Source organism: Scedosporium apiospermum (genome assembly GCF_000732125.1).
Source record: "Scedosporium apiospermum strain IHEM 14462 chromosome Unknown SEQ_SAPIO_0121, whole genome shotgun sequence".
NCBI lineage: Eukaryota > Fungi > Ascomycota > Sordariomycetes > Microascales > Microascaceae > Scedosporium > Scedosporium apiospermum.
The window spans coordinates 2236473-2262194 of NW_015971822.1; the positions used below are offsets into that span (position 1 = coordinate 2236473).

General features: G+C 51.7%; 7 protein-coding genes and 1 pseudogene across 7 annotated transcripts; 4 read left to right on the plus strand and 4 right to left on the minus strand.

Annotated features, from left to right (window-relative positions):
- Positions 1 to 1175: 1175 nt before the first annotated feature.
- Positions 1176 to 1594, plus strand: SAPIO_CDS8666 (uncharacterized protein; the record flags this gene model as incomplete). The annotated part of the gene is made up of 3 exons (XM_016790260.1): positions 1176 to 1194; positions 1286 to 1434; positions 1547 to 1594. The coding sequence occupies 3 exons, from the start codon at positions 1176 to 1178 to the stop codon at positions 1592 to 1594; spliced, it is 216 nt and encodes a 71-aa protein (XP_016640523.1).
- A 331-nt stretch (positions 1595 to 1925) lies between these two features.
- SAPIO_CDS8667 (uncharacterized protein) lies at positions 1926 to 2995 on the minus strand (the record flags this gene model as incomplete). Its single annotated transcript, XM_016790261.1, has 3 exons — positions 1926 to 2035; positions 2116 to 2499; positions 2638 to 2995. The coding sequence occupies 3 exons, from the start codon at positions 2993 to 2995 to the stop codon at positions 1926 to 1928; spliced, it is 852 nt and encodes a 283-aa protein (XP_016640524.1).
- A 394-nt stretch (positions 2996 to 3389) lies between these two features.
- Positions 3390 to 4676, minus strand: SAPIO_CDS8668 (putative voltage-gated potassium channel subunit beta; the record flags this gene model as incomplete). The annotated part of the gene is made up of 4 exons (XM_016790262.1): positions 3390 to 3840; positions 3900 to 4216; positions 4309 to 4463; positions 4559 to 4676. The coding sequence occupies 4 exons, from the start codon at positions 4674 to 4676 to the stop codon at positions 3390 to 3392; spliced, it is 1041 nt and encodes a 346-aa protein (XP_016640525.1).
- Positions 4677 to 7150: 2474 nt separating this feature from the next.
- Positions 7151 to 8842, plus strand: SAPIO_CDS8669 (HIV-2 retropepsin; the record flags this gene model as incomplete). Its single annotated transcript, XM_016790263.1, has 7 exons — positions 7151 to 7230; positions 7297 to 7425; positions 7494 to 7624; positions 7692 to 8237; positions 8313 to 8355; positions 8415 to 8491; positions 8565 to 8842. The coding sequence occupies 7 exons, from the start codon at positions 7151 to 7153 to the stop codon at positions 8840 to 8842; spliced, it is 1284 nt and encodes a 427-aa protein (XP_016640526.1).
- A 1276-nt stretch (positions 8843 to 10118) lies between these two features.
- On the minus strand, positions 10119 to 13993 carry SAPIO_CDS8670 (Uncharacterized protein; the record flags this gene model as incomplete). Its single annotated transcript, XM_016790264.1, has 2 exons — positions 10119 to 11468; positions 11528 to 13993. The coding sequence occupies 2 exons, from the start codon at positions 13991 to 13993 to the stop codon at positions 10119 to 10121; spliced, it is 3816 nt and encodes a 1271-aa protein (XP_016640527.1).
- A 7028-nt stretch (positions 13994 to 21021) lies between these two features.
- Positions 21022 to 22112, plus strand: SAPIO_CDS8671 (Tryptophan synthase; the record flags this gene model as incomplete). The annotated part of the gene is made up of 2 exons (XM_016790265.1): positions 21022 to 21144; positions 21309 to 22112. 2 exons carry the CDS (start codon positions 21022 to 21024, stop codon positions 22110 to 22112), a joined length of 927 nt encoding a protein of 308 aa, XP_016640528.1.
- Positions 22113 to 22433: 321 nt separating this feature from the next.
- Positions 22434 to 23204, minus strand: SAPIO_CDS8672 (annotated as a pseudogene; the record flags this gene model as incomplete).
- Positions 23205 to 23631: 427 nt separating this feature from the next.
- SAPIO_CDS8673 (uncharacterized protein) lies at positions 23632 to 24788 on the plus strand (the record flags this gene model as incomplete). The annotated part of the gene is made up of 2 exons (XM_016790266.1): positions 23632 to 23775; positions 23871 to 24788. 2 exons carry the CDS (start codon positions 23632 to 23634, stop codon positions 24786 to 24788), a joined length of 1062 nt encoding a protein of 353 aa, XP_016640529.1.
- Positions 24789 to 25722: the final 934 nt, after the last annotated feature.

The following is a 25722-nucleotide window of genomic DNA, read 5'->3' on the forward strand; positions in this document are numbered from 1 at the left end:
CGATGGAGGCCGGAGATCGAGCCTGGTGATACCTTGAATACTGGATCCCATTATCAAATCCCGGGTGGCTCATACGGTTTCTGATTGCCTAGATAGGACTAGAAGACTATTCAAAGCCCGCTCACGCCCGCTCAAATCTGCTTGGCTTCTGGTGATGAGCGATTACACGATTTCCGCCAACTTACATAAATAGGATGGGTCAAAACATCATGATCATGCGGTCATGGTAGCTTCTTTAGTAGAAGACGGACCGACCACGAGCGAGCAATGAAAGGCAAACAGGTCCATATGAGAGATGTATGAGCCCCAGAAAGAAGGGTTTTGTAACACGGAACCCTCCCAAACCCCCCGATATCGAACCAGATCTAGACCACGATACCAACGAGTCCATAAATCTCGTAAACTAATTAAAGACCTCATTTTCCGTTTGTGAAAATACCCTTCGCCACAACCTATTTTCCTTGAAAGACCTCACTCAAGATACGAAATAGTGCCATTGGCGCTTGGCAGACCGGCTTCCAACGCACCTTCTCGAGCCTAAGCCGCCCGCGCCGATTTTCCGCAAGCCAATCTTGCTTGTCAAGATGAACGCATGATGGGAAGAACTACACTACGGAGTACAAGATACTCAATCGCCGGGATTACGCAGGGTGCATTTGAACCTGCGTCTACTTCGTCCAAGGCAAGGTGGATTTTGCGCCATAGTTCGGTAAATAGGATTGCCTCTTCCTTCTGAGGCGGTATTTGTTCTCTCAGCTAAGTTGAATTCAATGATGTTTAAAAAAATAAAAAAAAAATAAAAAAAATAAAAAATAAAAATAAAAATAAAAATAAAAATAAAAATTGATGATGGCGGGGTTGTCAAAAAGCCAATTGATGACGTCTTTGCATGATGTGCACAAAATTATTCTGGCACCTGCAGTCTACAGATAGCGTTTTCCTCCAATTGCACGTCGGCTTGTGATTTTGTACGGAATTCATATGTAAATCCCCAAGTCTCTCCGAGGAATGAGTAAGCATCACGACCAGATCAATATTTTCAATATCAAATCCAGGTCCAAACACGGCAGCGATCCTTGCCCCGGCCTTCACCTCGAAACCTTCGTCGGATTCCTATTCTTTCCTCATCCAGTCCCCTATCCGACTATCCAACCACACGACGCCCGCCACCCATCATGCCCAGAGCTATCCGAGGTTCGTGAAAAAAAGGCCCCTTGCGCCCCTCCCCCGCCCTCATCTCCTGTTCCCGATCAGCACTAACTCCGGCTGTACACTCCACTCCCAGGCGTCCTCATCGAGTGCGACCCTGCCGTCAAGTCCATTATCGTAAACATCGACAGCGAGAACCATGACTACATAATCGAAGATCTCGACGAGCAGCGCTGCGTCGTCAAGGAAACTATGGTCGCTCAGCTAAAGCAAAAGCTTGACGAAGTAAGGGCCGAACCGTTTTAGCTTCTTTTTTTTTTCCTGTCCCTCTCTTTTCTCCGAGAATCAAGCCCGCCTATTCCGGGCTCGGCTAATGTATACTTCTCTCTTCCGTTAGAAACTTCGTCATACGCAGGACCAGCAGGATGGGTCCGGATCGGATTAGGGCCGCTGCTTTTGATGTGCATCACTACGCTCGCATTGGTGACTGCCGAGAAGAGGGCCGTCGGCACATTATACAGCTTCCCCCGTCCTCGCCCTGCCCCATCCACGAACCCGGCACTACCCGATCTCTTCGAAAGCTCTACACGCAGCCGATTCGCCACGTGCGGAAGGAGTGTTGATTTGGATCCACCAGGCCCTCTTTTCTCTGCCTTTCATGTAATATTTATATATGTCGAAAAAAGATACCCAATATAGTACAATGATTTAAAGATGCTACCCCAGCCGACCATGTCGTTGCTATTTTGATAGTTTCCCACGTTATAACCTTGCTTCTAAAGCTTCTCGAATGTCGGAGTCTTCCTAGTCAACCCCGCCATCAGGGCCTTCTTGACATCCTCTGATTGCACCATGGCCGCGTTCCAGATGGCAGTATATCGTAGATCTATTCATTGTCCAGTTAGCGCAACTCAGGCCAGAAGAACTCTTCAAAGGTTGTTGCATATGTAAATATGAGCCACTTACTCTCGTCAACGGAATGGTCCCTCGCATGATTCAGCAGCTCCTTCGTCCCCTGCACCGCTACGGGGCTCTTGCCCGCAATCTTCCCAGCCAACTGTAGCGCCGCCTCAACCGCCGACTTCTTATCCGGCAACACGCGGCTCACGAACCCAACAGCCAGGGCCTCCTCGGGCGAAAAGGGACGGGCCGTAAAACATACGTCTTTGATCCAAGAAGAGTTACCGACGACCTTTGGCAGGCGAGCGAGACTTCCGATGTCAGCGGCGAGACCGACGTCAACTTCCTTGACGGCCATGTGGGCGTTTTGAGCGGCGATGCGGATGTCGGCGCATGTTGCGATGTCGATGGCGAGGCCTATCGATACACCATGGAGAACGCAGATGACGGCTATCGGGCGTAAGTTAGTAAAATCAAAAATCTCGGTGAACGTCGACCACCTCAGTTTCATCACCATATACGAAGTAAACGCTCCATCAACCTGCTGCGCCAAAGGAGAAAAGGAAAAGCACCAAAGGTACTACTCACGCTTCTCGCACTTCTCCATCCTGGTAATACACTCTTGAAACTCGAAAATATACCTCTTCAACGCCGTCGCTTTCCTCGCAACATCCTCGCTTGCCCCGCCACCTGCTATAACGCCCTCCTCGGCCGCAGCTTTAACATCCAACCCCGCCGTGAACGCCTTGTCGCCGGCCCCCGAGAGCACAACGGCGCGGACCTCCGGGTCGTGGGATAGCTTGTCGAAGATGTCGCCGAACTCGAGCCACATGTTGCGATGGAAGGCATTGAGCTTGGAGGCGCGGTTGATCTCCACGTGCGCGACGTAGGGGCCCGGCGACGTCACGATGAAGTGGGCATATTTGTAGTTGGTGAGAGATGTCATTTTGGCCGTATTCTTGGGGGTTCCTTTTTCCAAGGACTATTTTTTTTCTTTGGGATATTTTTTCGGCAAGTGTTCTAGATTAAGGTGGGATTACGACGTCGTTAAAAGGAAGAATGTAGCGATGGAATTGTGTTTGACGGAGTTGAACATCGCCTTCCGGGAGCTCTCTTTTGGTGTGGTGGTCCAGGTAAGCTGGAGGGGTGTTGCCGAGGCTCATTCATGAAGTCCGTCCACGGGTGTGGATGCAACATGGAGCACATGGGAGAGCACATGGGCAGAGCATCACCACCAGGAAAAATGCGGGGTATCAACAGTGGCTGATCTTTAAACTGAGAGAATAAATCCAATTCCGTCTGTCTATTGAAATCCTAGCTACTGCTCTTCCCAAACTAATTTAATACCTAGGAGTAATCGCAGGCGGCTTATTCTTAAGGATCTCATCAATCTCCTCCATAATCTCTGGCGTCAACTTATCAAGAACCTCGAGCGCACGAATGTTCTCATAAATCTGCTCGATCGAGCTCGCGCCGATGATAGCAGAGCTGAGGTTCGGGTTCTTGATAGCCCAGGCCACAGCGAGCGAGCTTTGCTTAGTGCCGAGCCTCTCCGCGATGGGTTCGAGCGAATTGACCTGCTTAATTATGCCGTCCCACTTCTCCTTTCCTGTGGCCTTCCAGAAACCCTTGACGAACTCAACTTGAGTCTGGGCGAACCGCGAATCGTCGGGGATGCCGTTCTTGTACTTTCCGGAGAGGATGCCCTGCTTGAGGGGGGAGAAGACGGTCAAACCGAGGCCGATCTCACGATAGAGGTGGGCGAATTCACCCTCGACCTTTTGACGCTCACTATTTCATGTTAGTTGTAAACCAGAAGGGAAAAAGGCTCCGCCAGATGTTAAACATACAGCATATTGTACTGCGGCTGCTCTACGACAGGTCCGATGAGGCCAAGCCGGTCGGCCACCCGCCACGCCGACATGATCTCGTCCGCGTTCCATTCCGAAGTTCCCCAGTAAAACGCCTTACCAGTGTCGATAAGGTGATTGAAGGCCCTCACGGTCTCCTCCATGGGTGTGTGGCGGTCGGGTCGGTGGGCGTAGATAATATCAACATAGTCGAGCTGGAGTCGCTTGAGGGACTGGTTCATTCCTTCAATTATGTGCTTCCGAGACAGACCGGTGTTGTTGACCGGGTTCTTGCCAAACGCGCCACCCCAGTAGAGCTATTCCGTTCAAAATGAGATTTAATATGCCTGGCAATACGTCATAGGAGGGGAATGCAAGCCTGCAGGAGCTCACACAAAGAGCTGCTTACCTTCGTAGAGATGACTAGATCATTGCGGTTCCATCCAAAGTGCCTGATAGCCTCCCCCATGACGATTTCCGACTCGCCAGAGGCGTAGCCCTCGGCGGTGTCGAAGAAGTTGACTCCGCAGTCGTAGGCAGCCTTCATGCAGGCAAGGGTTCCGTCTGTGCATTACCAAACGGACAAGAAAGTCAGCAAGTCTCTCCGGCACCCGAGAAGCCCAATTCTTGTCCAAGCATTTTTCCCGAGACAAGCATACCTTTGTCAACATGGCCACCATATGTGAGCCAGCCACCGAGAGAAATGACGGAGACTTGGAGACCAGTTCGCCCGAGGAAGCGGTACTGCATAGGAGGGAGGTCTTCGGGCTTCGACATTGTGACGAGAGATGGAATAATTGAAGGAACTGTAGGGACCAATTGGCAACAGTCTTAAAGGTTCAAAGACAAGCTGGCAAGTAGATATAGAAATTCGACTGAACCAGACGGAATGAGACGAGAAGCGGGGAGGGTGGTTGCTTTAAAATACTGGATCGAACGTTGTCTGTGGCCTGGAGAAGAGGGGAGCTAGGCGGCGGAGCGCCACGTACGTTTCATCGATCATAGCTACGGCGCGAGTCCAAACAGAGAGCTGCGAACGATCAATGCATTTCTAATACAGATCCTACAAAAGAGACCCAATAAACGGGCTATTTCCCGTACAAAATTTACCGGCCGTAGTCTTCCGGCCTGGCGATCTTGCAGGGTAGCGTCGGGGGAGTCAAGGCACCCAAAGTTCGAATTGTTTAGGATCTGATGGGGGAGGATTACTGGTTGGTGGGAGAGCAAGCGGAACTAGTGTCCGGGTCAGAGGTTAGTCGTTTGCAGGAAGGCATTTCATGAATGATTGTACACTCTGCCCCCCACTAAGTTGGATTCTCGCCAATATTACATTGAGAAGACGGAGCAGAGAGCAGAAGACCTTGACAGACAAGAGTCAGCATCGTGGACCAAATTTTGACGTCGCTGCTCTTGTTCCGGCTCGAGCAACGAGGTTGAGGTTGCCCCGCACTCGTGTGTGTGAAAGGGAAGGTGTTCCTGACGGCAACACTCCACTCCCCACATGATCCCAGGAACCCCGGCCACCTTCCCATTGACTTCTCAATTAGTAAGAACAAGTTTTCCCACCTTCAGAGGGAAGGTGCAAGTCTAAGAGCAAATTTGCGCATGCGACTAGAGTTAGTATCGTCTTGATAGAAAGCAAGCACAGGTATGAGGCACTTGGTTGGGTCTCCGGGAGCCTCAATCCCTGTTCAGCGGCCCGACTGATCCGGGACCCCGCTTCGTTCGGCGGTCAATCGGCGCCTCGTTCATTCGCTCATCGACTTCCGAAAGAAGCCACTTGATGGGCGCCTGAACATGATACAATATGGCTCTTGGAGGCTTACTCGCAGAACCCGCTCAATAGGCCAATATTCGGTGAGGCTGTTTGGCAAGGCTGTACTTCGGAAAGGGTTCAATCATAGAACGTAGAATTATATCTTCGGATGGCTTACACAGCTTCAAGCTGACCCATTTGAAGCTTCGTCGATGATGGCTGTCATCCGTCTCAAGAGGTTTTAAGAGAGCGAGGGACACCACTTCCATTGTTCCGCTATATACGTAGCAAATAGCTAGATAGACAGTCGGATCGGTTCTGTTCGTTTGGTGGATCATAGCTTTTCAACACCTAACCAAACGCCTCATTCATCTCCGAGCTCTAGATCTACATGCCTGTAAATACCCCCATCTTAAGTCTCTTATCAGACACCTTCAGAGCACAACCAATATCATTTCTTCACTACTTGCAAATATTCTCATAGTCTTATCCTTGAAGGACTCATGGATAAAGTCATGGCTTTGAACTTACAAGGAGGACCGGTACCCTCCACGATAATGTAGTGTCACTATCCCTCAACTCATTGCAAGTAGCCGTTGACTCTATCCATCCCTAGGCATCGCAAAGGAACTCTTCCTATCTTGACCCCAGCCAGGGGAAACTACAAACAGGTATTAAAATTCCTTCTCCCTTCTCTCCTTGTTCTCATTCTTCTTTTCTCACCATCCCTCCTTGGACTTGGAATCCTCCAAAGCTACCAGTGTTTGGTACACCAAGTCGCGCGCTTCTCTTTCTCCTATACCAGAAATAGGAGTCTATTTTCTCCCGTTTGGTAAGTGTTGGCACTTCATTCTTTGCGTTGATTTTCTTCCTATCCCCCTGGCTTTTCTGGTGCCTGTTCTTTCTGCCCATCCAAAGGGGGTCAACTATCCTCCATTGAGGGCTCTTCATCAGTTGCAACACCTCCACCAGTAGCTTGCCAATTTCGTCCCCATTTTCAATTTCCTCGGCTCTTTTGAGGTCATTATCCCCCTGGACTCATCAGAGGTGACGGCACTGACAGGTACTCTGAGTTGAAGAAGTACTTGTGACTCTGGTCTGACCTTCGCCTTTGCACTTTCCTCATCCTGCCCCCATTGTACCTCCCTCATCACCTCAACATTTCCTGCCCTAAATACATCGTCTCCTCCAATCTCCCCTAATCTCCCAACATTCTCTTCCCCTACCAGGTCATCAAGACTATCTCAGAAACTAGGGTTTCTGTCACTGAGGCTTCTTCAAGCTTCAATCGTCAGTCTCTCTGGACTCTCCTCTAGTCCAACACGGCCTGCTACCTGTTAGGTTGTACAGTACTATTCTTCTCCCTGCAACATTCCTCCTGGTTGGATCTGTCTCAAACCTTCGGTCCTCGCCTAGATCTCACATTTTCTTTTGGCATCCCCTGTCTAACTCGTCTGTTCCAGTCTCTTCATAGTCTACTCTATTCCATCTCAGAATGGCGGATCAACAGTGGGAGTGGGGCCCTTCGGAGGAGGTCCAGACTAGGGAGAAGCATGAGGCCAAGTATGATTTCGAGTATGTTCCGATGCCAATTGGCTAATAGTTCTCCGTGCCGTTTCATTCTCTAACGCAAACTTGTAGGAATGAGGGCGAGAATGATCGCAACGGTGGTACTCAGAACGGCCGCAACGGCGACGACGCCGCTAGCGCCTTTCGTGACGCGGATAATGGTGACGCCAGGCGTGGTTGCTTCAATTGTGGTGAGGAAGGGTAAGTGTAGCCTTAACAATCCTAGGAGACTACAGGGGTCGACCATCCCCAGACTAACTTTTGCGAAGCCACAACAAGGCGGACTGTCCGAACCCTCGAAAGTTCACCGGCACCTGCAAGCATTGCGGCGTTGAGGGTCACATGGTGAAGGATTGCCCTACCCGTGAGCCTATTGTCTGCCGCAACTGCGGCCAGGAAGGTAAGTCAAGGACAGCACCGTCCAGAAAGCCATAAAAATGAATAAAACTAAACGCCTAAATGCACAGGTCACGGCCGCTCCAAGTGCGAGAACGCCCGAGTCGTCGATCGTAGCCATATCCCCGACGTCTGTCCTGACGACGCTTGGGCCGATCTCGCGACCGCCATCCGTGAGCGAGACCTTGACGATGTCAAGGAAGCTGTTGCTAAGTACTGCAAGGCCTGTCCCACAATGACCTATCGGGACTTCCAAGAGGCTCTGATGGAGCAGAACATGAATCTTTTCCTTATTGCCATGGAGCGACCTCTGTTGCCATCGTACACCAACATGGACCTCCAAGGCAATCTTTACAAGAAGTACACCGTCTCTTTTCGCTTCAGCGATCAGCCTTCCCGTCCCCGTGAGAAGGATGGCTGGCCTGTGGATCGTGAGGAGCTGCTTGCCCGCCTCCAGGATGCAGGTGAGGTCGTTGAGACTGGTATTCCCCAGTGCAGCAACTGCAAGGAAATGGGCCATACACGGAAGCACTGCCAGGCTGAGCCTGTCGAGAATGAGAGCCGCACAGTCATCAAGTGCTACAACTGCGATGGTGTTGGCCATCGCGTGCGAGACTGTACGTTCCACATTTCTTCGATATCCCCAATCTACTGCCATTCTTAGTCGCCTATATGCTGATACTCTATCACAGGCCCGGAGCCACGCGGTATGAAGAATGCCTGCCGCAACTGCGGGTAAGTCGCTAAAATTCAAACAGTTAGTTACGTTCGATAAACTGACAGTTTGGACACAGTAAGCCGGGACATCGTTCCAACGAGTGCGAGGAGCCACGATCTGCCGAGAATGTTGAGTGCCGCAAGTGCAATGAGAGTAAGTTGAAAGATTTTGCCCAACTTTTCCTGTCAGAATTTGCTGTCCAGGTGGATACTGACTCCTGGGGTAGCTGGTCACTTCGCCCGTGATTGCCCCCAGGGAGGTCGCGGCCCTCGTGCCTGTCATACCTGCGGTAGCACTGAGCATCTCGCCCGAGAGTGCCCTGATAAGCAGGGCGGTGGCGGTTCCCGCTCGTGCTTCAACTGCGGAAGCACTGATCATCTGGCTCGAGAGTGTCCCGAGAAGGAGAATGCCGACAACGAATCTGAGAAGGGCCCGCGCTCCCCCGTGGCAGACAATGATGCTGACGATGGCTACAACGCTTCCCACACCAATGATGGCTGGTAAGCTCCGTGTTTCGCGCATTGGGGCCAGCGATGTGCCACCTGCATTCCCTTCTTTTTGGTACTAGAGAGGGAAGAAAAAAATCCGCGGTGTTTCGTATTTCAGGGCTTGACGCATGCCCATTAGCATGGCGCGTCAGTGTTGACTAGCAGGTCGTTTACGTCTAACCATCATGAGAATATGGTTCCCGTGAAGTTGGCCGTTTATGACCGGATCTGGTTGGCAGAGTCTAGATCAATGAAAAGTTTTAAGTTCGGCAATCCATCTGTGCATTCGTAGCCGCGAAGAGCGACCGCAAGTGCGTATGCTTCCAGGAGAACTTCAGAAGTATGGCATTTTTAGCATGCCCGAAACATCTATCCTCGAGTCGAGTTGAAATTTCGACATGTATGTATTCCTATTCTTCGGCATCTGGTACACGACTAGACGTTGCTTCGGACATCTTGAAGCAATATACTTGTAGCGTGGACCAGCAGTCGAGTATTCAACGAAACGCCGCCACGGAGGCGTCCTCATGCAGAGCAGCGTTGCGCTACTCAACCCCAGACTAAACAGGATCAAGCGATGAGCAAGTATACCTAGTATTTATTTGCATCGGCAGTTGAATAATCTGTCCGGGTACGATCGTGGTTCTTCGTTGGATCGCCGTTGAACTGGCGGAGCTAAGCGAACTTCAACTGAATGATTCATCTTCAGCAACTACTTGTAGAAAGGCTACATGACACACCCCAATCCATGTTGACAACGTTAAAAGAGTGAGGCTTTACGAGGTCCAAAATTCACCCTCTCTCTTCCTATTTTAGTTGGACTCATCGACACGCCAAGGCAGTTTTGGACGAGGGAAGGACTAGAACGACAACAGGGACGGATCGGATTGAAGTGGTATCGAAAGGAACAACATAAAAATAGTGAGTGCTATTTACAGTACCCCGAAGCAAAAGAAAAAAAAAATTTCAAAGACACGATTTGAAATAGATACAAAGATATTCGAGTCATACACCTCTAGGAAATAGAATCAATAGAAGGGAAGAAAAACAAGACTTCGATCCACCCATTATCATGTCTATAAGGTAGACAGGCATTTGCCCTTCCTCCGCAAAAACGCCTCCCTCGGTTCCAAAATTAGATCGTCATCAACACGCGACGAGAAGTATGCTAGTGCGGTTGTACGTGTGCGAAGAAAAGTATCGTGAAAATCATGGGTATAAATGATGAGATGCCGTCGAGCGACTGGGAGTTCAAAAGATTAAATAGAAGAAAAGTTGTCTCCGCTCTCGCTTCACCTGCCGGAGGCATATCGGGGTCCACTAGCGGAGGGCGGCCCAGAGCTTCGCAGGAAGGCAGCTAGATCTGAAGTAGCCGAGCTGGAATGAGTAGAGACAGCCTCTCGTGGCTCAAACCTCTTCCGCGGCACCCTAACGGTTCCTGGAGAAGACGAAGTCTTCGCTGCACTCGAGTCGACGGGCCCATACTTGTCGTATCCACTTGGCATGTTGACCTGGATAGGTATGTACCCCTTGCCGCTGCTGGTACTGTTTGTCCGCGGCAGCGGCGGAAGTGTGCTAGAGTTGTTGGCCGCATGATGGTTGTTACTGTGGCTGCTACTACTGCGTGTGAATCGACCCATGAGGTTGCTCGTGCTCGATTTCTTCTTGGGCTTGGCCAGCTTGGTCTGGACCGGTGGTGGGATATTCTGTACCGGCTCTGGAGGAGGTTCGTAGTTGAGGAGGAATTCGGCCAAGCTCTCCTCTCTCTTTGCCGGTCTAGCCGGCTGGGCAAAAACTTGATCATCCTCTTCATCACTAAAGTCAATAGCATAGGGATCGCGAACTCTACGGGTCTTTCGCTTCGGAATCGGCATCGAATCCTCCTCGTCGAAGGATGAGGTCTGATACGAGGGCTTGCTCTTCAGCAGAGCGCTCTGAGAGTTGATAGAAGAATGCATCGAGGGTGCCATATCCGTGACGCTTGTAGACGCTTGGCTATATCGAATGTTAGGAAGTGTGGCATCGACGGCCTTGCCACCAACCGCCCCAGACATCTGATCAGAATCCATTGTTGTTCGGAACGGAGCAACTGCACGCGGGATTCGGTGGTCGCCTGGTCCGCTGGGGCCCCTGCGAATAAAGTCAATAAGATCGGAATTATCTTCTCGCGTATCTGCGGTAGCATCCCGAGCCAGGAGTCGCGGACGGTTTCTTGTGCTCGTCGTTGAGGGCCGACGGGTGTCGATACTATTCTTCGCTGAGGTAACAGATCCGGCCGCAGGTCGGACCGGAACCGGGCCGTTATCACCTCCGATCGGGCCGGTGGAACGAATGAAATCGGCGAATTCAGCCATGGATTCACGAGGGATTCGGGCCTCGCGGGCTTGTGCATTTGAACCGCGAGATGAAACCAGTCCCAATGCGGGTGCGCGTGGAACGGGCCCGGAGAGCTTAGGTGCACTTCCATTAGGAGGATAGGACGAGGCGGCATTCGAGCGGCTGACTTCGGTCGACACGCCGCCGACTCTCTTTGCTGATCCGGAGTTGCTCGACGAGCGAGAGCGGTTAGTGTTAATGCGCTTAACATCATCGCTCTTCCTAGACTTGGATGCTAATACAGGGCTGCTGTGCAAAGACGAGGACTGCAAGAGGTTAGCAATTGTTTTGGTTTTAGGTGGGACGAGTGGACATCTATACTTACATCAATATCGCGCACGCCTTCAGGGGTCAAGGTGTATTGGATCGTCTCATCACTATGGATAAGTTGTTCAAAGTTACGCGCAACATCCTCGGGTCGAGCACTGCCGCTCTCCTCTGATGTCCGTACCGGCTTTAGCCTGCTGGTACCAGAGGAGACAGAAGAGCCTGACGTATGAATTTGCCGTGGTGCAATGTTCGATGTGGCGAGCTGTGGCAGATCGCTGGTATCCGGCCTTGTGGTGGGTCGTTCCACCGATACCATTCCAATGCTCGCAGGTGCGGCGGGCGACTTAGCGATCGGCACGCTGCGGTCGTGGCTTTGGAGAGGATAGCTACGGTTAGGCACCGGTTCCTTATAGGGCACTTCGGGAGAAGCGGTTTGGATGAATCGACCGTCGGAATTGGATGTACCGATAATTGTAACCTTTGTGCCGGAATGCGGCTGCTCTTGAGTGGGAGATGGGACCTTGGGATGCCGTTTCGACGATCCAAATACGGCGGGTGAGTGCTTAGCCTCCGTCGTCTCCCCGGCTTGAGCAAGGCCGGCAGACCTCAGCGTAGACTCGGCAGGGATCGACAAGGCATCATGATATTCCTCCGCTTCGTCAATTGACGAGTTGAAAAAAGTACGGCCGGCCCGGCTAGACCGCCCGACAGTAGACATAGGGCTAGCAATTGGGGACCGGAAAATGGTCTCCACCGCCTGAGGCCGGTCCTGCTGATTGGGGTAGTTGTTAGTTGGTGGGTATTGTTCTGCTACCTCCGCCTCGATGGGCGACCTCGTTACCGGGCTCTTGGGCCCGACGACTTCGATCAAGCGGGGTGAAGACATGCTAGCTGGCCGGGTGGCCTGGCGACTAGAGCTTCTCGAATGTGCCGCATCAGACCCGGAGAGCGAAGGCGAAATAGAAACTCTCGACGAGGTGAGAATCTCGAAATCGCCAGCTTCATCATTGCGGCCCTGGATCTCGGGTACGGAGCTTGTCTCAGTAGCGGAGTACTCTCTCGTCTCTTCTTGGTATACGTCGCTGGCCTGGCTTGTGGGGCTCGCAGTTTCGAGTCCTGTTTCAGGCTCGTCAGCGTCCTCAGCCAGGTTCGCCGTATTGTCGACAGTTCCTAGATCAAGGTCCAAGGCGAGCCGACGGCGTCTCGCCCACAGGGCAACAGAAGGGAGATTGGGGTTGGAAGTGGACCTCTTGAGGGGCTCAGCGACGGGCACATCAACGTAGAAATTTTCCGAGATCGCGAGACCGATTGGGATACGATATGGCATCGAAACCATGCTAACTGGTCTCTTCGTCATGACTTCATCGTCGTATCCGGCCTCGTCTTCGTCTTCATCATCACTGTAGACCGCAAGCCCTGGTACTTCAATCTCATCGATATCGCGTTCGGTGATCGGAAGTGGAATAGAGGGAGCGAGAATCTCTGGGTCAAGCTCTTGTTCAGGAGGTTCCTTGTCGGTCTCATCGGTCTCAGCCTCATCTGGACCCATCTCTGGCACTGGCTGTTCAATGGGAACGGTGCTGCTTTGCCTGAAATGGGAGCTTCGCATCGAACCCCTGGAAAAAGGCCGCGACTCGAAAGTGGGGGACCGAATCCTCTTTTTCCAACCACGCCAGAGCCGACCCAAAGTCCTGTCAAGCGCTACTCGATCCATGTCAAGATCGTCGACGACGACGCGGTCTACGATATCGTTGACGTCTCTTGCTCCATCCTTGAGCTCCTTCTCGAGGCGGGCTTGGAGTCGGTGATAGGCGCCTTGGCCAGCAACGACCAGGGCCTGCTCTCCCATATATTCTAGAATAGATGTCAGGAAAATGGCTACTGCTGGGGAAATAACATCGTCGGGCTGTTCGTCGCTGCCAATTTCGAGTCCTTCTTGCTCCATGAAATAATCTTCATCCTCCTCTTCCAAGTCTCCCAGAGACGAGTATACCATGCACCTCAGTCGAGTTCGCTTCCAAACCAACTCAAGATCCCAGTCGCGGGAGGCTTCGGAACCATGAGGTAGGAGAAGCTCATCTTCGTCGCCACCTCCAAGATATTCACGGAGTTCCTCGTCGGCCTGGTTGATGGCGTCCTTGGCGAGTTTAGGCTTTAGTACTTCGGTAACCGCAGGTCGAAGGGAGTTTAGAGCCGTAGAGCGGGAAACAGAAAGAATGTTGAACAGTAGTTGATCCAGGAAATTGTTAACAAGCTGCAACGCTGTGAGGGTGACCAGCGCTGTCTCTCTGGGCATTTCCATTCCATGGTCATCGTACCACTTCTCGGCGTGCGCATCATGATCATTAGTGACAATCTGTGAGGCTGCCGAGGCAGCGATGAAAGCCGCTTCGGGCGAGACGGAAAGAGGTGGAGACATTAGGCCGGAAGCAAACAGAGACGGCCTGTCACTGGATATGCTGTGAGTTCTGGACCTCGTGGAGCGCGGAGGCGTGGTCACGCCTGACGTTGGTCGCGACATCGTTGAGTCGTGTACCGAGCTCATCGCGATTTGCGACGGAAGGGAGGATTATATAGGCCCCCACTGGAGGGGTCCTGGGTAGAATTAACGGATTCACACGCGAGGATGTCGGTTCGCGTCGCTCAAGGTCAAGGTATCGTTATGGTCGCCCAAGTCCGAGTCGATCGCCGGATAAGTTTGGAGGCTCAAGTCTATTTCTGAATCGCAACCTCGACGAAAGTTGGCAAGAGACGCCACCGGTTAAGGGCTCATCGGAGGCAAGAAAAAGCCCGGCACTAAGAAGCAACACGATAAGACTGCCAGGCAAATTAATCAGTATTTAGAAGGTATCAAGAGACTGAAACTAGAACTCCAGAAGTGCACGGCAGGCGTTGCCTTTTGTGCGATCCACTTGGTCGTGCAAACAGATTCATGCGCCGGACGAACCGAGGGGCACATCTCACGAAGTCGGTACTACCTCCTTCGGAAAAGGCATCAATTGAGGTCGTCGTAATATAGGCTGGTTGCAGGTCGACGCAGGCGCAGATCCAATTAGTTGACCAGCGCGCAGCTCAGTATGCAAATCATGAAAGGGAAACTGGGACGGCAGCGAGGGCGGGATATCAGGGGTTGGCAAGAAACTATATTGGGGTTTCAGAGCGGAAATATCCAAACGCGGTCGTCGAGGCGGGATGTGAGCGACCACGGGAGTTATTTTCGTCCCAATGCTGTGTGAGACTATCACGTCTTCGCCTCCAGTGGAAAGTACTCACGTAGGAACAATGATGCATCAAGCAGGCACATGCACATACCTCGCGAGGGTTGGAACACTGATCTCGCTGCCAGCTTCGCAGAGGAAAAGCAAGCAGGGACGAAACAAGTACGGCGAGTTGAGCAAAAAGCAGATAGGGAGAGAGGAAGATTCAAGAAAGGAGATGACCGACTGGAGGTGCCGGTGCTTGACCAGATAATACAACGCGAAGTGGTAGTGCAAGGCAAGAATGCTCAGCAGATGAACTTGGACTAGGACAAAGGGATCAAGTGGGTACGAAGTACGACTTTGACTTGGAAGTACCCTGTCGTAATGATGGTTTGGATCGTTTGGAGGTTGGTGGGTGTTAATTGGCGGCGGGAGATCGAATGTACGAAGGACATACATGCCTTCGTACACTTCGAAGTACACCAGTACCTGGGAAAGGGGTGAGAAACCAACCGAGAAGTCGAGATCGAAGGCCATCGTATTCGTAGACAAAAGGTACTAACAGGGGGATAATAAAGTACTCATTAGGATCCTTCTTTCAGTATTTGGCCTAAAAGCCTCCGTTTCGGTACCGGTTTCAACATTCACAGGAACAGTTGTAGTACATTTTAGGACGAGGCACAGCACTCCTTCCCAATGGTACACCATACAAGGATACCACACGAACCCGAGCAGAGTAGCATTCGCACCGTTGCACCTGCTTCCACAACTTCCAATATTGCTGCAAAGAATACAGGGGGCGATTTGGACAATGGCAATGGTGTGTGTGGTCAACCTCCCTCAACTGTCCTCCTCCGTACATAGAACACCATTAGTACGAAGTACCTCGGTACTTCATCTAACATCCTGCCCCTGTTCGGGCCAAAGTCTCAGGTCCAGTTATCTCCCTTCCAGCAACACCTGGTACCTGCAGAGTTGGAAGGGAATTGATGCATCCACAAGGAAGGACAAAATAGCCTGGCAAGAGGAAAGGTCGCTGAACACGTACGAAGTACGAAGTACTTGTGTCAGTAAAGCAAGACACCTGAGATGCTCAGGTGTGTCTGCGGAGGGTGGTCGGCAGGAGATGGATTTGTTTGATCGAAAACAGATCGAATCGAGAGTAAAAAAAAAAATCGGCTTTCGCTCAGTTTGGCGCTTCCGACAGCACGGGAAAGTTCCAACACCCTAACGGCATAAAGGAACGAAGTTTCGCGGCCTTCGCGATGAGAGCAGCCCGTTTGCGAAGGACGACCGTTGACGGACTGTCATATTGGGTCTGAGGATTTTGGATTAAAGAGTTAATCACCACAGCGATTCCCAACCGGGCAGTCTACCTCACTGTATTAAGGAGACGAAGGCACCCACCCGCGCCGTTGAGAGTTTTCATCCGAGCAGTTCCAGAGACCACGAAGAAACCCCTTTCAGGTTATTCAAGGCCGTTGTAGTCAGGTATCGCCCCACCTATCTTATTATTGTCATGACTTGGACCCCATCATCGCCGCAATTCGATGAGAAGCAAGTGAATTCTATCTTGTGAGCTGGCGTTCCGTACTTTCCGCGAACCAGTATTCTGGGCCATTGATGAGTACTTCGCAGAGTGAGTCTCGTATCGAACGCCTGGCGAAGGAACATGAGGTGTTCTATTGATGGATCCATTCTCATACTTTGTATGGCATGCCCTTTGCAGCGCGTCCGTGAAGCTCGCCCACACCCCCACTCTCGACCGACTTGCCCATTCAGCAAGTCCCCGTGCTCTGGTAACCAGTGGAGCGATGTAAAGCAAGCCAGGCCATGTCAGGACATGTAGGATCTAGGTCAAAAATGCAGTTTGTCCCACTTCGTCTACATTGCGATTCATATTTGATGAGCAACAGACACCATCAGCAACGCCCCTTTCCCAAGCTCTATCTAGCACTTCGTGCGTAGTGCCTTGTACGACAAGGACCATTGTTCAAACCGAGCCTGCCGAGGCTAGGGAAGAGGGGTAGGTCTCGTTGAAAAGGGCTCTGGAACGAGACAAATCCATGCTTCTTGCGCATTAAAGGGAGGAGGCTGCAAGGGTGAGATGTCAACCTGGATCTGGAAGGAGTCGTCACTCGCCAGACAGAGCAACAGAGACAGAGAGACTGCCCCGCTTCTTCTTCCTGTTCTCTGTCCCGACTGGCAGAGCGGCAGCAGGGGAAGAAGAAGACCCACAGAAGCATGTGGGAGGACGCGGGAAAAGGCACCTGAAAGACGGAGGGAAAAAATCTGTGGAGCATATCTTTCCAAGAAATCCTTCGAACCTGGGTTCTTGGTGGCATCTGTTTCACCCTGCGTGTTTCGACAGCAGTTTTAATCATTGCATAATATCTCCAATCGAGTATAGCACCGTCACTTATTACAACCTCGTTTCAACGGCAGCTGGACCATGGTTGGTACATACTTAGTAGCACGAAGTAGAATTTACTGCACGTTGCTCTCTTCGGACTCCTAGCATTTTGTAAATTCAAATACCTCGGACTCTGGCTTTACGAGTCTTGAGGTCGGTACATACACTTTCACAAGTACGAAGTAGGTAATACTGACTAATTTGGTCGGCGAGGCTTGGGGTTGTCTGATCACAGATGGACTACGAAGTAGTGTGGGATGTGTGGAGGTCACGTCCTTCTGGAATAACCATTGACATTGATCGATGTCACCCACCAAGTCTATTATATATGTCCGATTTGGGTACAATTAGGGCATTAGGGGACCACCCGATATTGACGATGTGGCTGGCCAGAAGATTGGCAGGCTTTTACGAAGTAATTATTACTTAGTAAACCAATACTTCGTACGAGTGGGAAGTCCAGTACGGCAATGAGGAACGAGGGACAAGAGAAACGACAAGGAGAAGCAAACACCTCTATAAGCTACGAAGGAGGTGAGGATCAATATCGTCTACGGGAGAAAAAAAAATGCGGCAAGCCTTCCTGCAGGAGGTCCTGTGTCACCAGGAACCATCTCAACGCTAGACACTAATTAAGTGCGAGCATCAAAAATTCATCTTCTCAGCCGAAGCGGTCTGTCCATGTACCCCGAGAAAAGATTTACTCATGGAAGATGATTCTCTCCTCCTCGCGTCGGTCTGCCCGTGAAGTTGTGGAGGTACCAACAGATGATATCAGACGACAGAGTCCGAGCTCCCCTTTCAGTCTGAGCGCAGTCCGTGTTCAAGATAAAGTACATACATCCATACGAAGTACTTCATCCAGAACTAGATTAATTGACGACTTGCAGGTGGTGTCGTGAACGAAGGAAGTGGTGAAAATGGTGATGCCCAGAGAAGAGTCTCTCCACACAGACGCACCCCAGCCATGCACGAGGTTAAACTCTTCTCGTAAGTTTAAACTACATTCAAAAGTACATGGCACTACTCCGTACACAGGTATGAAGGAACACTATTCCCAACAAGGTAAGAGTGGATTAACCCAGTTCTGTCCTCCTGAATTGGAATTGTGGGAGCGGTGCCGGCTCCGAATCATCAGGCAACTTGTCATGGACTCGTGGAGATTCATTTTAAAAAAGAGAAGCTAGCCACAGACGCCACTCCACTATCACCGTCACCGTCACCGCCGGTTATCGACAGTCCGAAGGTACTTCGCGCAGAGGTTGGCAACTCATCCCTCAATATTTTGCTGCGGCTGAAGAGAGACAGACCTGGCATACTTCGTACAGGGCGACAGACGCCCTTTGGAGGCGCCGTTGCTTGCTTTTTCAGTGATTGATGTTTCTCATTTTTGCTTCCTCTGATTCCTAGCGTAGACCAAATGGTCACACAACATCTCCATTACTACTTGTGGTGCCCATGTGGCCTTGCTTTTCTCTTCAGACTTTCGTAATTCGTGCCTTGACAGGACTAGGCGAAACGACATTTTAGGAAGGTCCCACCAAATCTGAGATTCTAGAAGGCAGATTCGGGGAAAATGCCCGAACAAACAAACACCTGTGCCTTTCCGTTCCTCGTCGTTCGTAAACTTTTTGATGCGTAACCCGGGCAGTATGGAGAGAGAATATCGGCATACCCATGAAAATTACCCCTGGCTCATTGTCTGGCAACGTTTAATGGCCGGACGATGGCGGAGGTTGGATATCCCCATGGTCAGGCCTATCCAGGTTCCCCGTTTGCCGCGGCATTATCCCGCCATCCTCGAAACCTGTTCGAAGTGAAGCGGAAGATAATATCATCTCTCAACATCAAGCATCTTGCAAGGGTGAGAGGTGAGACCCGAGCATCCCCATTACTAGTGTCGATCGTGCCCAGGGAGCCTGGCAGCCGATCGCCAACTTCGTACGAAGTATGGTCCGAGACCCTTGCGATCAGCCTGTCCACGGTTCCCAACAACACCCTGATCTTGCACCGTGCTCCGCCCATCTTTTCTTTCCGTTTAAACCCACGAAGTAGGGATCGACCAGGCTGGAGGATTCGCCCGGGCTTGTGATATGCCGATCGGGTCCCAGCAACTTCAAGGCCGGCTTCGGAAATACTCGCATATCTCTGCAAACATTTTTCAATCTTTTTTTGCCTAATTGCAGCTTTGTCTCATCCGAACTTCCATCTTCACGGATCCAGTTTCATTCCAAACATCTACCCCTGGAATTTGTTAAATTCGTTCACTTCTCATTTTGGCCCCCTCTCCGATATCCATGTCGTCTCTTGATTGGGGGCATCGCCGGCCGGTGCGTTTCCGGTGGCTTGAAGCTGATCTTCGCGGCTAGCTGGATAGCCCCCTGTTACGGTCGGGAGTTGCGCCGAAAAAGCCTCTCTCATTTTCTTGGGGCTGGGCCTTTTCTTTTTGGAAACCCTTTCCCTCCCTGGATTTAGCGTACTCACTCCAGAATGTGTAATATACATCTCATTACGAAGGAGCGTCGGTTCAGTCCTCCCTTCGGGGCGCATTGAGAATTGCACAAGGCCTTTGCAAAAAGTACATGAGGGGATGGTAGGACAAGCCCTCAAGCCGACTTTGTAGTGTTTGTTACAATGTAGAAGAGAAGTCCCAATCATACATACATCACTGCTTGGTCGCTGATCTTCTGGACTGTTTTGCCATCCAACACCCAATCGACGACGAAGAGATAACGAGCCTTGCCCTGCACGAGACCTCGGTATTTCTTTGTCCTCCATCATCCAGCCGGAATCATTACCGGACGTGGCTGGCTCACAACAAACTACAGAAGACCCTGACGAGCCCTGGTCTTACGGCTAGGCATGAGAGGACCCTCCTACAAGTAGCAGGTGCATTGGTTTTACGCCGGCTAGTGGAGCTCATGTTTGTCGTCCCTGAATATATTACCTCAACTCTTGTAAACGACGACCCCATTGCCCATCGAGAGCAAGATATGAAATCAACAAAGTGCCCACTAATGTTGAGCTTCCTGTTCAATCACAGCTGAACCAGAGCATATCCGCATCGACCTCGGTAGCGTACTTCGTAATGCAACCCAATCCGAACGCACGATCTATATTTGTCAAACTCTTCCCCAACTTTCATTCCACGTGGATGCCCAATTCGGATAGAGCTCAGCACAGAGCCTAGCGGAGTAACTTTATCATAACAGTGTACAAGTCGGTAGAGTAGTGTAGTGTAGTGTAGAAGCTATCTCACTTTGGGTGGGCAGGGACGCTTCATCAATGATTTCATTTTGCGCTAACCATCTCCAAGTTCAGAAGCTGAGCATCATGGAGATGTCGATGCTATTGGTTGGCATTCGTTATTTTCTCTCCCTTACTTCGTATAATTAGCCAGCTTGGCCGCCACTTTCACTTCTCTCCATTTGGTTAAGGCACTTCAGTATTCCTCCTTAGCTTGCCGCTAATCCGGGGTTCGAGCGTTGCTGGACCCTGCCACACGAGTAAAAGTGCTTGTGGAGGATCATTATCACGGCCTCGCGAGATGCTGGTATCATTTGCTTCGTAATTCGCTTTCTTCTTTGGGCGACGTCGCCATTGATCGGCGGCCCAAGTGCTAAGACCCTGGTGGCTGTACGGCGACAACATACCACGGTCAGTATGTCTTTGACAATTCTTCGAGCGAAGTAATACAATCCTGGTTGGAGGAGCAAGTCCAGACGACAAACTGGACAGTCAGGCCAGGCCATCCACCGTGCAACACTGAGCCGTCGCCCTCCGTGGCCTACAGGTAATTAGACTAAGTAGCTAGGCTAGTCAGAGGCGGGTTTATCCCCACGAATAGCCTCAACAGCCAAAAGTCCATGAAATACGTCGAGTTAAATCATGAAGTAAAATCAGCGGGGAGCAAGAACCTGGCGGCCGAGGAAGAAAATGAACCCGGGTTACACAGTTAGACGGGCATTGTTTGTCATCGGCTTGGCCTGGCCCTCACCTGCGTACTTCGTGCAGGAGAGCGTCATCTACGCCTCGTTGAATCAATGGAACCAGAATCCCGTCCACAGCACGGAAATCCCGGGACTAAAGAAAACCATTATACCATTTCTTTTAGAATGTGTGTTTCCTTCTTTTTTTTTTTTTTTTTTTTTTTTTTTTTTTTCTTCCACTTAAAGAGCACCCACGAACGCTTCAAGAATAATGCTAACCCATCAATTATTTAGGAGGACGTCCGTCGTCAGGCACTCAACGTTTTCCGCATGCGTCTCCTTGGTGCCGAGGTCATCCCCGTAGAGGCCGGCACCCGAACCCTCCGTGATGCCGTCAACGAAGCCCTGCGCCACTGGGTCGTCCACCTCGAGACCACCCACTATCTCATTGGCTCCGCCATCGGCCCCCATCCCTTCCCCACCATTGTACGAACCTTCCAGTCCGTCATTGGTGAGGAGACGAAGGAACAACTGCGCGAGAAGCGCGGCAAACTTCCCGATGCCGTCGTGGCCTGCGTCGGTGGTGGCAGCAACGCCGTCGGCATGTTCTACCCCTTCTCGAAGGATCCTAGCGTGAGGCTCGTCGGTTTCGAGGCCGGAGGCGACGGCATCGACACGCCCCGCCACAGCGCGACCCTTACCGCCGGTAGCCATGGCGTGCTGCACGGCGTGCGTACCTACGTCCTCCAGGACACCCACGGCCAAATCGGGGATACCCACTCGGTGTCCGCCGGTCTCGATTACCCCGGTGTCGGACCCGAACTGTCCTCGTGGAAGGACAGCGGAAGGGCCGAGTTCCGCGCCGTGATGGACGCGCAGGCTTTCGAGGGCTTCAGGCTCATTAGCCAGCTCGAGGGTATCATCCCCGCGTTGGAGTCGGCGCACGGTATCTATGGTGGTATCGAGCTGGCGAAGACGATGAAGAAGGGAGAAGATTTGGTGATCTGTGTGAGTGGACGGGGTGATAAGGATGTGCAGAGTGTGGCGGATGAGTTGCCGAAGATTGGACCCGTGATTGGGTGGGATTTGAGGTTTTAGGTGGGAGGAAAAGTGGACCTAGAAATGGGCATTATGCTTCACTTGGTATATATAGTTTGGTCACTTGTCGATAGGTAATGGAAAGGATTTCATCACCCTTTTCTGTCTCGGACTGGATGTTGATGTGTTGTCTGTATTTGGTGTACATATTGATACAATGGCAAAAGGGTGTTGGGGTAACTAAGAAAACATGGACTCTCTCCTCTATCAGTATCCGAAAATCCCACCGAGTCTAATCACACAAAGAGGTTCCGATTCAAGTCGTTTCGAAGTGGGTGTCGATGTCGTTTCCGATCCGAGAAATGTCGAATTTCGCCGCAATCAAGCCGTCTTCGGTGTGGTCTCGGTCTCGCCCTCAGCCTCGAAACCCTCGGGCGCCTCGCCGTCCACCCACTTAACCCTCACATCAACGTTCCCCTCGCCAAAAGCATACTCCTCCTCCAACATCTCCTTCTCCCTCCTCTCCAGGATATCCCTCGTCTTCTTGCTCAGCGGTCCCGGGGTGGCATAATCCATAGCAATCCAAACCAACTCCTCCCTCTTCAGCGCCTCCTTCTCCCGATCCTCGGCTTCCTTGACCTGCACGCCCAACTTCTCCCTCTCAGCCGCGAACTTTTCCCTCATACGCGGCGTCTGCATAACAAGCCATCGCAACCTCCACCCCGCGGGGCCCAACTCCTCAATCCTCCGCTTCCCATGCCCCGTCAAATACTCGTCCAACCCGCCTTCTTTCTTGATGGTTCGCATGACGCGGGTCGTAAGGCGCGTCTTGACCCAGGCGGAGAGGGACTCACTCCAGAGCTTTTTGCGGTGGACGTTGGGTTTCCACGTTCGTGGGGTGCGGGTGTCGTTGCGGCCGGAAACGTTGTTGCCGAAGCGGATGCGGGAGAAGCCGTAGAGGCCGTTGTTGGATTGTTTGTAAAGGGTTCGGGGGCCGGGCGGGTAGAGGGGGGTTAGGGGGGAGGGGATCTTGTGGGCTTGGATGGTCTTTGTGAGGGTTGGGGCGGTTGTGGAGAAGGTGCGGGTTGAGGGTGTCGATGAGGAGATGGTGAGGCGGGTGAGGGCGGCGCGGAGGGGGGTTTGTTGCGCCATTTTGAAGTCGGCTTAGCCCTTTTCTCGTTCGGTGTTTGACTGGGGCGGGTCGTTCGTTTGATGGGGAGGCCGCGGGGGGGAATTGGCGGTGCGGAACCTCGATTGGCCGTCTTGGAGCTGGTGATGTGGTTTGGCGATGGTGAAGCTTGAAGTTTTTCTGGATGGAAATTCTCGAGATGGTGATTATGTAAGGGGGTCACCTGATAGCGTGTCTGGTTCCTGGCTTCCTGCAAGGGTGGGTCCCGCCCAAGCTCTGTGTTCCCCCACCATCACCAGACCGGCCTAAGCTCTCGAGCATATCCCAATTCAAGGATCTCAACTCCCGGAGCGAGCTTCCTGAAAAGCCATCAACTGATGCATTGTGAGAAGCAGGTTTTTTTTTTAGAGGGAAAAATTCTTGGGGATATGCGTGTGTTCTATATTCACCATGTTCCCGCCCGTCGAACCATCTGTTCTCGAGAATAACCCCGACTTCGCGACCCTTTACGCGACACTTACCAAGTCGATACTGAATCCAGATGGGACCACGAGAGCAGACCCTTCTGCCAAGTCCAGAGAAGCTGTCCATGACGTAAGAATGATCTCCCCTACTCTCTTCGTCCATTTACTCATGGATGTCCCTCAATTCGGCTGTTCGCTCTCGGGCAAAGGAACTAACTGTCCCAGGAACTCCAAGGCCACCGCCTCAAAGCCGCAAAGCGCCACCTCCTAGCCTCGGCCGTCTCCTCCGTCCCCGAACCAACACGCACTTCCTCAAGAGACCCTCCCCTCCCAGAGCCCTTACTTGATCTTCTCGTCCTCCTCCCACCTCTCCTCAGCGATCCTCCCACGCCAGACTCGACGGCCCGGCTCTTCGCGCACCCACCACTCTCACACCTATCCGAGCTCCTCCCCTTGCTCGGGCCGCTCATATCCCGCTCTCTGCACGATTCGGCCCTCGCCATTGCCCGGGTCGTTTCCCCCTCGACAAATCCGTCGTACCTCCACCGCACGATACCGACTCTCCCGCAGACCATAGCGTCACTGTCCTCTTCCCTCGCACTCACACCACCACCTCCGCAGCCGCCCACAACAACATCCAGAAAATCATCCATCTCTACGATCGCTCCCCCCACCAACCTCCCAGGCACCCTCCTCACCCACCGCCAAACCCTAACCTCCAACCTACTCCTCCCCCTCCTCAACACCCAAACCAAAACCCTAACAACCCTCATCCACGCCCTCGAATCCAAACACGCATCCCCCTCCCGCTCCCTCCAGCTCCGCGCAACACACCTCTCCCTCGCCTCCCAAACATCCCACCTTTCTGCACAGATCAACCTTATCCTCTTACGCGCCACGGTTTTCTACCCGCCCGAGGTGCGTAGGGCCCTGGTGAACTACGCGGCGCATTTGCGAGACGCGCGCGTTAGGGTCGAGGAGAGAGTGAGGGATTTGGAGGCGGAGTTGCGGGAGTTTGGGGTTGGGGTTGAGGGCGGGGAGGGGAAGGAGAGGGTTTTGAGGGAGATGGCGAGGGTTTATGGGGGGATGAGGGGGGAGGTTGAGGAGGTTCGGGGTGATTTGGAGAGGTTGAAGGGGAGGTGATGGATAGAGTGGAGCTTATAATCTACGAATCTCTTCACTCTAGGCCCATAAGATGGAGGAACGAAGAGTTTCCAACTCCACGAAAGCCAAGCTTGTTTATCTGTCCAAGCAGTCCGACATATGTAACCCGAACTGAAGGCTGTCCAGGCCTCACGCAAACTTGTATGTTCGTTTTATTGAAGTGACGATATCTGCAACCAGAATTCAGTATGACAACATGGATAGGCCATATGAGCAGCCCTGGCGATCAGACATCATGAAGACCCGAAGCAGCCTCAATAGTAATAGAGTAAATTAGAAACAAAGTACCCACAAACTATGCGACTCCAGAAACTCCGTGCCCAGAATCCAGCTCCCTAAATTGATCTCTCTCCCCGAAGGTCGCCACAGAAAGTCTTGTCCTGACCCACATGACATGATAATAAAATAACCTCATTAATTAAATAGAATTATAATAAACAATATCTGCCCCGTGCTTTAAATGTTTCCCTAAGGAAGCCAGAGAGGTCAGCACAAGAAAGAGCGCGACTATCCGTAGAAGATCGTACTTTTTGAACAAGTTGATTGATAACTTCATCTGTTCTTTTCTTTGGGCGGCCAGAACGCGGGGCATCAGTAAGATATTCGTCTTTGAGAACTAAAGGTTCTTGGTTTGGATCAAACCCGCGTTCAATGGCTCGCGCGTAGATGCGGTTTATCGTCCGCTCTGGAATTCCTAGTCGGCATGCGATTTGGGCAGTAGTTTTGCCTCCAAAGGGGGTTTTTAAGGATACAATAACAGCTCGCGTAGCTAGATCTATATTTGAGCCGCGTGGCATCTTTGAAAAGGTGAAAACAGTTGATGTTGTTTTTAGGGAGGGAACGGGAAAAAAAAAGGTCAGAGGTGTGTTTGTTTTGATTTCTACAGTTGAAATGGAAGTTAAAAGTACATTAA